This window comes from Anopheles bellator, chromosome 2 (genome assembly GCF_943735745.2).
Source record: "Anopheles bellator chromosome 2, idAnoBellAS_SP24_06.2, whole genome shotgun sequence".
NCBI classification, from domain to species: domain Eukaryota; kingdom Metazoa; phylum Arthropoda; class Insecta; order Diptera; family Culicidae; genus Anopheles; species Anopheles bellator.
This window is the reverse complement of record NC_071286.1, coordinates 51905084-51918167: the sequence shown is the minus strand read 5'-3', so window position 1 is coordinate 51918167 and position 13084 is coordinate 51905084. Positions and strand designations below refer to the sequence as shown.

Below are 13084 nucleotides of genomic sequence, written 5' to 3'. Positions count from 1 at the left end.
TTTTTTTTGGCAATTGTTACCTTTGTTCTATTATCACTATTTCATGAATATGCCTATCATCTTATGATTCCAGGGAATGGCTAGCCTGGGTACATTCATCATTGTACGCACCGTTCTGTTGAAAAGGCTTGGCCAGTAATCCTATTTAGGAAATCCAGTTTTGGGAATTTCATTTGAAACATCGTAATGTCGGATCTCGAATTTGTGATGCATTCAAACACCGTCAGACAATAGCATTTCGTAGTGACATAATGCACCTACCGATGGTATCCAGACTCATCGGAAAGATAGCGAACGGTTATCGCATCCGTGCATTATGTTATGCAATAACATACTTGTACACTCCTGCTATAAGATTAAACATTCGTCGTAAGCGCCACAATTCCGTTTGATAAGCTTAATCGCTTTTTCGATGAGTGCCATTTAAAACCCTAAGGATACTACCAATCTTTGCACCGTATGTCATACATATTAATTAGAGAAGATGAAAAAATATTAGAAACTTAATAACTGAGCAGACTACTCAGTTTAATTACAACGTAAATATCAGTTCAGTTCAATCCATTGTAAAACCGCCCAAAGGGGACATTTCATTGTGTGTGGGGAGTCCAGGTACTACTGATTGTAAGTTAATCCAGGATTTAAAATATTAAAATTAGGTCCTTCTTATGAATATTGATCGATGACTTAAAAACTAACTAGTCCTAACGAAGTATTCCGCGCAATTGTTTGACCCCGTGTCAAGTGAATCACAGGGACTTCGTGTACCTGGATGATTGATCCCACTCACGAGTTGATAGCAAGACTACTCTGGTCCGACACGGCTCGCTGTCGGTCCGTGTCGGTTAAGCTGGCGATCAGTCTTTGCTTCGATAACAATCTTATCGGGCGTAAATAATAAATTATTCTTCGCCCCCGTAGCGGTCAATTTCGAAAGGGCTGCTGACGCTTTAATAGCTGCTCGGTGGACAACCATGGACTTTCTTCACGATCGAAACTTTGCTCTCCAAGCCGTGGAAGTGATTTTTAAAAGCAATGAAGATTTATACTCATACTAAAATCCTGGTTCAGCCACTTTAAAGAACTGAGAGTAATTTGGAAAAATTCCAACAAATATTCCACATCAAAAGCTGAAGAAGAAGGTATTTGCTTGCACCGAGTAAAGAGTCCTTTTGTTTCCGAAACCTCAAAGTACAACTCTGCCTTGGAGCTGACGCACAACGCCCCACGCCCCTGGCGCGATTGCGATCTTCGCCATCGCGCACCTACCGGTATCGGTTAATCTGGTACTGGTATCGATTTAATCACATCATTGCAATCTACACTCTCTCACGTTTCATGGCCCATATCTTTTACTGCCTGGAATGTCGCCCTGATATAAGCCGTAAGTCTTATGTCGGAACAAATTGCCTGGAGGGAAAACACTCACGCCGAATATGATCGCCGAAGACGATAAGTGTTGCCATCGGTATAAGCCATTCCTTCGCCAGTCGATGGTTCGGTGGGCCCTCTCAATTGTAATACTGAAAGTTTTATTATCGTGTGAATCAACACTTTAATGGAACGGTCTAAATATGAACTGCCTTTAAGTGAGGAATTGCTTTTGCTCTAAATGGTCAGCACCGCAAACTACACATGTTAATTTTCTGGCAATTTCAATCAGAACGTTGAGAAGCTGCATGCTTAATACCTAAATACAACGTAATACTAATGGACCAGGGCAATTAATTATGAATTCGATGTAAATGATACCACAAAACATTGTGGTAAAAACGTTGATGAGAAAATAACGATTAAATATAGAGCAATTAAGAAGGACTGCATTTGCAATCATGAAACCGTTAAATTGGTTTTGAATTCCAAAGACTAATGTTATAAACAAACGAATCTATTTTATATTTAATCCGCCAGTGAAGTGAACACAACCCTTCCGATCGCACGCAATGAATTGTGATTTTGAATTCCGAACGCTGCAAATGACATGTTAGGTTTGTAAAATACTTGAATATTATTCAACGGTGAGTTTACATAATTTTGAAGAAGCGGTCGGAAAGAATAATTTACCCATTCACAACGAGCCTGTTCCACGGTGTTTCGGATTGCTTTAAAGTAAGCCACAAGCCATTTCGGACATACTCTGACGGCTCGATTGTCGGAAAAGTACGGGTTTGTAGTTTTATCTCTTTTATATCTGATAAGCGCGGTGTTTATAAACATTAAATCCAAGGTGCGTAGTGGGATAATAATAGATCGTGAAATACAAACTAAAGCGGTGCTTTTCAAAAAAAAAAAAAAGCTTCACAGAGAAATAATTTCTATCAGGTCTCTGACAAAGGCCCTTCAATTTGAAAACATTTACGAAACAGTATCAACATAATAAAAATGGCTAAAGGATGAGGAGAACTGAATAAAATATGAGCATCAAACCAAAATGTTAAATATAGGATGAGACCCCTGTGATCTCTGTGTGAATATGGAGAATTTAGGTTTAACTGGAAGCAATTTGTATATGAAACTATTCCTTTTCTAATCATTAGGTGAGTAATACCTCTGTTGAATTCTTATTCGTCGTAAAACCAGACCACGCACCTGCGAAAAATTGTTCGTATGCAGAATAGAAACTTAACCGGTTACAATATAAAAGATAGATGTGTGTATTTTTAAAAGCTCTTAGTTATGTGTTCTGAATTAGTAGATAAAAACAGTAAGAATATTATCGAGTTTACATACGGTACACCCTCAACTTAGCCCTTTAACAACATATAAAGTTGGGAGAAAGTAAACAACGAGAACAATAACGGGTTTGTCTCATTCGTTCTTTTCAGCCTCAACACGAAACGCATAAGACTTCTGCTTTTGATTCCTGGTTACTTTCTCCCTCGTTGCAATTGCCTCGACATACATTCCCTTTATCGCGTCGCGTTACTTCGCAAACCCTTCGCATTCCATGAACGAATCCGTGTGGCTCGTGCTGACGCTTCGGCTCACTTTTAACGAGCAACACTCTCGCGGTGCGTCTAAATCACAAGTGTCACGCACGATCACGTAGATCTCCTCTCTACCTAGAGTACCGTTCCGGAAAAGCAAAACTTCCATTGCAGTGTTCGTACAGATTTTGCTCTGCATTCGTTAAGCTTGTTGCTTGCTGGATTTGCTACGAACTAAAGCATTACAATACCATCTTCGGTGTGTGAATCTATCTAATCGAATCGCAAAGTAAACAAATATGAAATTATCATCAATTGCCATTATTAGGCTAGACAAATTACAGCAAATCTTAAAACTAATAAATGTTTAGAACTGTGCCAGGAAGGGTTGATTATTTTGTCGCTAATCGGTGTACACATTTTCTTGCGAAACTATTTTATAAGTACTGACTTGTGGGCAGAGCCTATGAAAACGAAGAACAACAGAAGCACAGTAATTCGAAATTGAAAAAACCGAAAACACAAACTACTTCCATTGGAGAACGGGAGCCTAGTTTGCTCGATTTCTACTAGAGTGCGAAGCTTGGAGTTTCTTAATTTGGCTACAACACCGTAGAGCTTACATTTCTTCTGTTAATCGTTGTGTTATCATTATTCTGCTCATTATTGTTGGCCACCTGAAACACATCCTCGTAGTAGAAGTCTTCTCTCTCTCTTTCTAACTCGGGACATGCCATCGTATGTTGATGAACGTCTTCTTACAGGACGTGGTGTTTTCTGATCTAATCTTTCGTCTTTACCTCATGGTCGATTTCGTCTCTTATACAAATCGTGCTGTTTTCTGCTGTCTTCACGCTGGTGGTAGTTTTCAATGGCTCTTCTCTATCTCTAGTTGACTTCTTGGATGATTTCATTTTAAAAGTTTTGTTGCATTCAAGCATAAAAATAAGAATTGAACAGAGGATTTCGTTTCTTTTTGTAGAGATTTTTAAGTTTTATCATTTTTTTGTGTTTTTTTCTTTTTTAGAATATTTACCGCTATTATAGTAGCATATCTCTTAAACAATTACAAATCGCAAGTATTTCGACTGGTAAGATTGTGATACCGAATCTGATGATGCTGATGATGCGCATGTGTTTTCCACTGTTTACCACTGTTCAATAATGCATTATATACGCTCTTAAAGTATGTACGGCGTGTGATTAAGAATGGTATTGTACTCTTCGAAAAGGGAGATGTTATCTTTCTTAGTCGTTACGTGTATGCCTGCGGCTGATTGGTTGATGCCTCGTGAGATGGACGTTTTCACTGACCAAACCATGCTCAGCAAAACGTTGATGATAGAGTGGTGGCATATTGAAGATGTATGATGATGCTCTTTGCGGTTGTCGTTTACTTTTTCCATTTGCATATATGCTACTTATTACTCGCTTTGCCATACGATCGTATCAAAACGGACGAACATCGATCACGCCGATTTGGGATGCAACGATCTCTGCCACCAATCGAAGCTCGGCGAATCGGTTTCGTCCTTATCGTTGAACCATTCGGAGAGGGAGAGAGAGAGATGTTATTGTGATTCACATAGCCCATTAGGATGCTCCGCCAGATCTTTTAGAACCATTGTTATGGTGTTGCGCAGCTCTGTCAAAGGCTTGAATTTAATTTTGATACGATCGCACCCACAAACGACTTGCTTCTGAGAGACGATCCTGTTTTAGATGGTGTTTTGGATCGTGCGCATGAGAACTACGCCAACAAACTTATTCCCATGCACTGTTCCGGTCTTGCGTCCCCATCGTCTTACTCCTCGATGTTGTAGATCATGAAGAGATACTCGTTCCGTTGCTGCTCTTCGATGTGCGGTGGAGCAAGCGGTGATTTCGGATTGAGTGGTTGGAAACCGACGAAGGAGAAAGTCCGTACCAGGTTCGGGCGGTCGAGCCGATCTTTGCGGATGCACAGTACGACGGCATCGCACTCAAGCTTTTCCTCGGCGAACTCCAGCAGCGAAATGAACGAGTGTTTCGAGGCTTCGTGCGACATGGCCGATGGAAGCGAAACGTACAGGATGTTTTCGTTCGGGTTGAATATCGTTTCCCAGCTGCTGCATTTTTGCGGTGTTACGAAAAGCTTCAGTGTAATCCCGGTCGGGACCGTTTGACTGAGGAGCTCCTGAACGACGGCAGCTTCCTGTTGGTTCATGTAGTCGACGGTCGATTCGGGGAAATCCTGATCATTGTACTCAGAAGAAGCGGTGGTCGTTGTCGAATCGAAAGAATCTTTGCGATTGTATTCTGCAACGAGGTTGGAAAGTTGGTTTTCATTTCGTTCCCGAGCGCGACCACACTTAGCAAATGATTTTTTCCTATTCTTACCCTTCAAGGGAGATGCCCTATCGTGATCGGTCCTGATTGTTGGGACATCAGGACCACCACAGCGGTCCTACAGCCAACGAAACACAGTAGGAGTCGGAGGCCGCCGAAGACGAGGAGGAGGACGACGAAATCGTACGTTTGCTCGCACGGTTACTAAGACTCGGCTCACTAGAACAGAACAGAAAGAAAACATAAACTTATTAAATATTTATCAATAGGAACTGCTTGTTAGAAAAATGTGAGAACTCTACTATTTTAGGCCTAAAAATTGCAGAGATAAAGTTCCACAAGCGCGTTCAGTGATATCCAAATCACACATCAACATGCACCTAGTTAAACCGCTTTCAGTGCATTTTTATCATTCACTTCTGTCGCACATTTATTTGAATCAAAGATTTAAGATCCAAATTTCTGTCAGACATCAACATAACAATACAACACACTAAAACGACAATCACTTTCCACCGATGAACAGCACACATCCACAATGGAGGAAACAAATGGATCATGTGTTTAAAAAGTTCAATCACTGAAGATCAACATCACAAACTATTTTTTTTTTCCTGTTCGAAACACATAACGTAACATAACATGATGAAAACTGCTAGACACATCCGATAGTAGAATATTGATTCTCACTATCTGCTATTTGAGTGTCGCCACGGTGGCCAGCGACGTAATGCATGTGATTCGCTGTTGTTTTGAATAAAATGTAATCCAAATAAGAAGTGTTCGAAGTATTGCACAATCATTACTCCATCGCGCTCCAACACGAACTGTAAACATTTATGATTCAATCGTTGAAATGCTATCACGATTCGACATCTAATCGCACTCACTTAGCCTCTCGGTGGTACTGCTGCTGATTAAAGCCGACGGATTGCGCACCAGCAACAACGCTACTCTCATCGGAAACAACGGCGGGCACTTTCATCTTGATATACTTTTCAAGCTTGGACCGTCAGTAAAGGAAACAAGTTAACCAGAGAACCCTGGACTGTTGTGTGTGAAAAGCAAACAATCACAATTCCACCGATTTACAAACGAATATGCACTACCACTATATGCAATTTTCGGTCACCAGATCGATCAGGTTACTAGTAGCAGGAAAAATAAATTCTTTTGCAATCGTACTCTTGAGTGGATCTAAACAAACACAAATATTCTTTGTAGTTCCGTAGGTGGTACGTATGTATTTCAATAACTGCACTTTCGCACAAGCATCAGGAGAACTCATCGGCGTAGATGAGAGCGCACATTTTCGCGGACAATATCCGACTGATTGTGGTTCGTGTCCGTTCGACAGCCGCGTATCTGGTATTTGCGTCGACGGTGAAAATGTCGTCCAACCTCGAACCTTCCCTCTGTTTCTATATGTGCCCCGCTGGTGGATATCTTTGTTGTGCGAGTGCGCGCTCGGTTTTAAGATGTGTACGGTAATAAAACACTCTAGCTCCTCGCGCAAGCGACATCAACAGAATGTGTGTTTTTTTTAACGACGATGGTGGACGCGAAATTTTGCAAATAAAAACAACTGAAGCATAAAAAGGTGCCGGGAAGCCCGCCTTTGAAAGTTGAACCATTCGCCAATGCCACCCGAGTAGTGTGCGCCATCGTTGTTGTGGCCCAGGAAGCATCGAGAAGGCATTGTTTGCATGAGGTTTGCAAGTTTTCCGCCGGCAAAGCAGAACAGCAAAAGCAACAAACAACATTAATCGACAGAAAAAGGAATGTGGAATTTGCAAAATTGGTATCGCCGGTCGTACAATGTATGATTCGTGAATTTGCTAAAAAGGCTTCATCACATGATTGACGAGGGCGCGCGCGAAGAAAGACATAATACGCCTAACCACCGCGCGCAGCCCCATCCGCCATCCGGGCGCGGCCAGCATACCGGCGAATTACGGTTTTTTTATGTGTGGACATTTTATGGTACCACTACGTACAAACGAAAAACGGAGGAAGATCAAGACAACGTACGAATGAAAAAGAAATGTGTCACTTAAGCTATATTTAACATGATCATCGCCCGCGGTTCGGGTGGCTGTGACGCGATGAAAGGTCGCGCCACAGAAGGACAGCGCCGCAGCACAACTGGGTGTGCCGTCTTCGTTGGCCCCTATTGCGCACTAGTTTTTCGCGGAAACAGAATGGCCAGAGTCAAATCTACCGACCGCGGAATAAACAAAACATCGGCCACCACCCTCTGGTGTTCTACTTTCTCGTCGCCTCACATGTTCGAGCGCAGCTTCTTAGTTTGGCCGAAGATTTGCGGGCGTTTTAAGTTGCGGCGATCAACGTTTGAATATTCCTAGGAAACGGGCACGTTTTGCTTAAATAATATATAGATGCCTGATAATTTTAGAATGGAGCGTACGCACACAGTTCTGAGTGATCGTTGTTATTGTATACATATTCGATTGCCTTAGGACGGACTGACCACGTGATTCGAGAGCAGGAAAAACGGGATATTTGAAAACTTTATGAAATAGACACATTTTGCATTCGTAGGCTTTAACTTATCCGTGCACACCGTTGCACGTTTCCTCGTGGTTTAGGGTTGAACGCTACCTTGAACTTGCGCCAAATCATTGGCCGGCGGACACCACTACCGCCTGAATCGGAATGGCCGCCACACGAGGTGGGCGCACCTTGCCGTCTAACAGTGCCACCCACAAACACACGTGTTAGCAATGAACTACGAATCATTGCAAAATAACCATTATTTCTTCCCATCGCAAGCCACGAGCTTGGCATAGACTTGACAATCTATGTTCCGTGGAGAAAGTACAAACAGATCGCAATAAGCACGTGAAAAAAGGCACCGAAATCAACATTTACATCAGGTGCGGCATGTGGCGAGCGCGTTTGTTTATATTGATAGAAACACGAAAACTTAAACGTCGACTCGCTGCCGAAGTGTTCGCGTGTAAAATGATTGCCAAAAATAGTTACCCTGTGAGAGGTGAACGAGCGCCACCGAGGTCGTGATGTGCGACGTGGGAAAATAAACTCCTGGACACACATTATTTAATTCCTGATGACGGTGGTACACGGTGCGGATATTTTATTTTGGCAAGAAGCAAATCGTAATGTCAGACAACTTGCAAGACGTGGATTTTAGCAAGATGCACATACCATCCTTTTTTTTCTAAATATAAATATGCACCGCTGTTTGGGGCATCTAAACGGATTCCTGCTCCATATGGGTCTTCCGAAGCAAAGTCGGAAACAGTAGTCCGTGAAAGGAGTCAGGAAGGATTCTTGTGGAATGATTTCTGATCCCGTTCAGATGCTATTCGGTGAAACAAACCTAACTTGAAAACGAAAAATCCCACTTTCTGTGACGCACTAAAACGTAGATAACGGGTCCAGTAAATACCTTGGGGCAAGATAAGAGAGAGCGTGTGTTGACCGTGGTCGCATATTGCGGTCGCGGCCCGGAAACAAATTGGTCGACAATGCACTAAACAGGCGTAAAGAGATAAGGAATGACAAGTCTACACGAGACGGGAAGTAAACTGGTGTCGGAGCGTCTAAGCAACATGTCCAGTTTCTAGACAAGACTCATCTAGCTTCTCGACGGCAGACAAAGCATCCAAGTACTTGTGACATTGCAAGCAAACGGTACGGATCCTAAGAAAGTATCATTGTGGGAACGCTACCTCATTGTAATGAATTTTTGGTCAACAGTTTTGCGATGGTATACAAACATTTTAAAAACCTAACGCTAAAGCAAGCGTATTTTTTCTTTTGTATGCACTTTTAAATCATAAAAACTATCACTACACTAATCATGCTCAACGGTGAAATAATTGTAAACAGCATTCAAATAGCTTTATTGCCAATAATTTAAATTATCATCATTTCAATATTTATAGAATGTATAATATTAAATGTAGAATAAAAAATGTACTGTTGTGATGCAGTCTAAGTGCATGCTCAATAAAAACTAAGTTAAAATGTCGCAAGGGCGGCAAAAAAGTGAAATTATCGCATGCGGCGAATTCCCCTCTACCGAATTACGCCCTATTATTTTCAACCGCATACGCAATTGCATAAGTCAGCTGTTCGTTTTTGTCTAAGTAAAAACTCAACAAAATTTTTGCTAAGAAAAAGCAAAGTTATGCAGATTATGATTAACATGGTTTGCATACATACTTTCTATAAATAGGTCGCAAGAGAAGTTTACGCATTCCGGTTCTGCTATAAACATTGTCCAATCACATTAAACTATGGAGCTAGCCGAACGTACGACCAAATTGAAAGAAGAGGTTGAATCATGGAAGTGGAAGCCAGGCAAAGCTTATGAGATAGCGAACGACACGTGAAAAACCATCGTTCTTCAATTGCTGCTTCAATTGAGTTGATTGTGCACCACTTGCGGGCGTTATTCAACGATACACGTGTCTTCTTCTTGGTTGCATATCTACTTGTTGACCAATTAATCTCTGCATAAAGTAGGTGGTGATCACACTTCGCATGATGCACTTGGTCCAAAGAACGTCTCAAAGTGTTGTTTGGCTCTTTCAGTGCCAGTGCCTAATCGAAACTGCTGTGTGCCTATTGCTCAATAGCCAGGTTTAAAAATAGAACATGACCCCTTCAGTAAAAACAACATGGCATCAGCGATAACGCTGCAGGGCCTCAACGCTAACGGCGTAGAAGTAGAAGTTCCTTCCTAGCGTGTGACGAAAGGTTTCGTTCCAGCAAATGTGGTAGAGCGTAGTAAAGGTTCTAACTTGAGCAGATTATCGGTAATAAAAAAACGGATCGTCTAATCACTCAAATGCTGTTACTTGTTGCCACGGTAACGAGTTTAACTAATGTCCCGTTGTTACATATCGAACATAAGAAGAAGCGGAACTAGAAATAAAAGATTACTGCACCGCATCGCGGTCGCTCATTTTACCAACTTGCGACAAAGTCATTTAATTTCCCTTGAAAGTAACCCTTTCCCATGAAAGTAACCCTTTCATGTAATGTTAATGATAGTTCTCGAAGATTCTAGGTGCGGTGTATGCAATGGAATCCGACAACAAAATAATACAACGCTGCGACGCAGCGAAGCAATGGACGCAATGACCTATGGTAATGTAGCAAATATTAGATAACCTTGCTACTAGTGATGACAGCGTAATCCCATACAATTGCAATTGCATGTGCAATTGGCGCATTCCGGACTCCGCTCGCTGAATCGGAACCAGATGAGGCAAGCAGCCGATTCCGAGCATCACACGCAAACTTCACATAAAAACTCGCTCGTTCGGAATTCACGATATCAGAGACTACGCAAATCCCGTTGGTCACGTATTTTACGACGGTGGGTTTCTTGTTGTTTGAATGTAACCACACACGCATACCAACGCGCTGCGCACGTACACATCGACAACTCGGTATGTAAGTAGAGCGCAAGAAAACAAAATGGCGATACGAAGTTACATTGTGATTCGCCCACCTCTACGACAAAAAAATCCGTGGGATAATAATGTAAAAATCTTGCGTTTCGTATAGTCAGTGACTATTGAACACCGGAACAGAGGCTGCAAACTACACTCTTAATATTCCGGAAAACATTACCGACGCTATCGACGGCGATGGGTTCATCAAAATAATAATACAAAAGTAATTCTGTTCAAGGACATTTTCACGCAGGACCAAGGACTCAGTTTCACCCAGAGCAAGGACTGGAGTTTACTTACCGCATGTTAAAACTTAAAGACGGCATCTTGCTTTTGGATGGTTGGTTTTCTTTGCTTTTTATTCTGGAACTAGAATATCCCCGGGGAGGTAAGTTCATAACCACTTATTTGCACCACTGTTGAAGAAACACGACCCACGAAACACGATTTTCTCTTTTCTGGAAGTCTGAACGAAGTGACAGCGCTGCTCGATGAAGGTGAAACACTTTCGGACCGTTTGACAGGAGTCAGGCGAGCAGTAGCACTGCTCGAAAGACACGCAGCAATAAATCCAATATTTTCTATTTGCTAAGCCGTTGGCCCAGCCCAAATGGCTATTCTTCATTCACCGCGGAAAATACGATTGAAAAAATGTTACAATCACGCTGTCGTAGAAAGTTGCTCTTTGTTTGAGGCTGGTATTATACTGCACGAATTTATAGCATCGTGACGTTTCAGGGCTGCGAAAAATTATAACCGCTCACAATAAAAGACACACAACTCAAAACATTCGCATTTTCCCGGTTTTATTCTCTTAAAACTTTACGTAGCGTTGCATTAAACTCAAACATTGTTTACCTCTGTTCACTAGTGATTAGCGATTTCGATCGATTTGCTTGCACCGTTTTATATCGCCGAAGGTTTGTATTGTGTAATCCCTTGGAAAACGTTGATAAGAAAACGAGACCAAAGTCCAATGCATGAGTTGCGTGTGTGAATACAATTCACAGAACAGTTTTTATTTTTTAGCCGTATTTTTCAGCATTTGAAATGTTGCGCATCTTGGCCCGTTTGTCACGGTCGGGATCTACCGGTTCCCGAATGTTCAGTGAATCTGCGACAGGCGCCAAACTGGTGCTTACCGAGGTGGACGATAAGACTGGCTATGCAACCGTAACAATGAACCGGCCTCCCGTAAACAGCCTGAGTCTGGAGTTGCTTAAGGGTCTCTCCGAGGCGCTGGACGACCTGCAAAACAATAAATCGCGGGGCATGATATTGACTTCAGTAAGCCTTTGAACCGAGGAAAAGTTGATTGATGAGAAATGCTAAAATCGTCGTCATCTTTTGTTACAGTCATCGAAAACTGTGTTCTGTGCTGGTCTCGACATCATGGAGATGTACAAACCTAATCAGGAAAGGTTAAGAGACTTCTGGTCCACGCTGCAAGATGTGTGGTTCAAGCTTTACGGGTCACCGTTTGCCACTGTGGCAGCCATTAATGTAAGAGGCAAACGGATTTCGCCAAAAAGAACCAAACATTAGCGCATTGTACTTTCGTTTTAGGGTCACGCTCCAGCCGGAGGATGTTTGCTTTCTCTTTGCTGCGAATATCGTGTCATGTGCCCTAACTATACTATAGGACTGAACGAGACGCAACTTGGTATTGTGGCACCCACCTGGTTCCAGGCGTCGCTTCGGAATACAATCTCCACACGTGAAGCCGAGCTGGCGCTGACGTTAGGTAAAATGTACACCACCGAGGAGGCACTTAGAATCGGTATGGTTGACGAGGTTGTGGAAACTAAGGAAAAAGCTCTAGAGCGAGCGACGGCGTTTTTGAACCAGTTCCGCAAAATATCGCCTATGGCGCGTTCGATGACGAAGCAAGCCCTACGCAGCAAGGAAATAGCGGAACTCGAGGATAAGCGGTCGCAAGACATCGATCTGTTTGTCTACGCCATCAATCAACCCAATGTGCAGAAAGGTCTCGAGCTTTATTTGGAGGGTCTGAAGAAGAAAACGGCCCAAAAGTGAGCACGAAATGTGGGCTGTTGCCCTGGTAGTATAGAGAAAAGTGTCTTAAAGTATAATTGTTTTTTATATGTTATCGAAATATTCACGAAGCATTTATCAAGAAACATTTCCTGCATTCAGAAAAATATAAAAATCCTTTTCTATAAGCCACTGTTGTCCAATATCTTTGCTTTTATCTTCTATTGTGTTTTCATCTTAGAAGAACGGACCGGAATCTTTATATTGTTATTTAATACCAAAATTGTGATATGAGAAATCGTTAATTTTATTTCATTTCATTTTCAATTTCTTATTTTCATTTCATTTTTATTTTATTTCTAGTTAAACTTGATTGCAGTG

General features: G+C 42.0%; 2 protein-coding genes across 2 annotated transcripts; one reads left to right on the top strand and one right to left on the bottom strand.

The window, feature by feature from the left end:
* Positions 1-3810: 3810 nt before the first annotated feature.
* On the bottom strand, positions 3811-6240 carry LOC131207689 (ornithine decarboxylase antizyme). The gene is given in 4 exon segments (XM_058200316.1): positions 3811-5225; positions 5307-5355; positions 5357-5474; positions 6146-6240. Coding segments are annotated over 4 exon segments (756 nt in total). The 3' UTR covers positions 3811-4731.
* A 5040-nt stretch (positions 6241-11280) lies between these two features.
* On the top strand, positions 11281-12889 carry LOC131211631 (enoyl-CoA delta isomerase 1, mitochondrial-like). Its single transcript, XM_058205190.1, has 4 exons — positions 11281-11628; positions 11738-11995; positions 12065-12211; positions 12275-12889. Exons 2-4 carry the CDS (start codon positions 11759-11761, stop codon positions 12743-12745), a joined length of 855 nt encoding a protein of 284 aa, XP_058061173.1. The 5' UTR covers positions 11281-11628; positions 11738-11758; the 3' UTR covers positions 12746-12889.
* The last annotated feature ends 195 nt before the right edge of the window (positions 12890-13084 follow it).

Bases quoted from the DNA above. Each gene is read 5' to 3' on its own strand.
- LOC131211631 (XM_058205190.1), top strand. From the start codon at position 11,759: ATGTTGCGCATCTTGGCCCGTTTGTCACGGTCGGGATCTACCGGTTCC. The intron at 11,996-12,064 runs GTAAGCCTTTGA...CTTTTGTTACAG, and splicing joins GGGGCATGATATTGACTTCA to TCATCGAAAACTGTGTTCTG. The intron at 12,212-12,274 runs GTAAGAGGCAAA...CTTTCGTTTTAG, and splicing joins CCACTGTGGCAGCCATTAAT to GGTCACGCTCCAGCCGGAGG.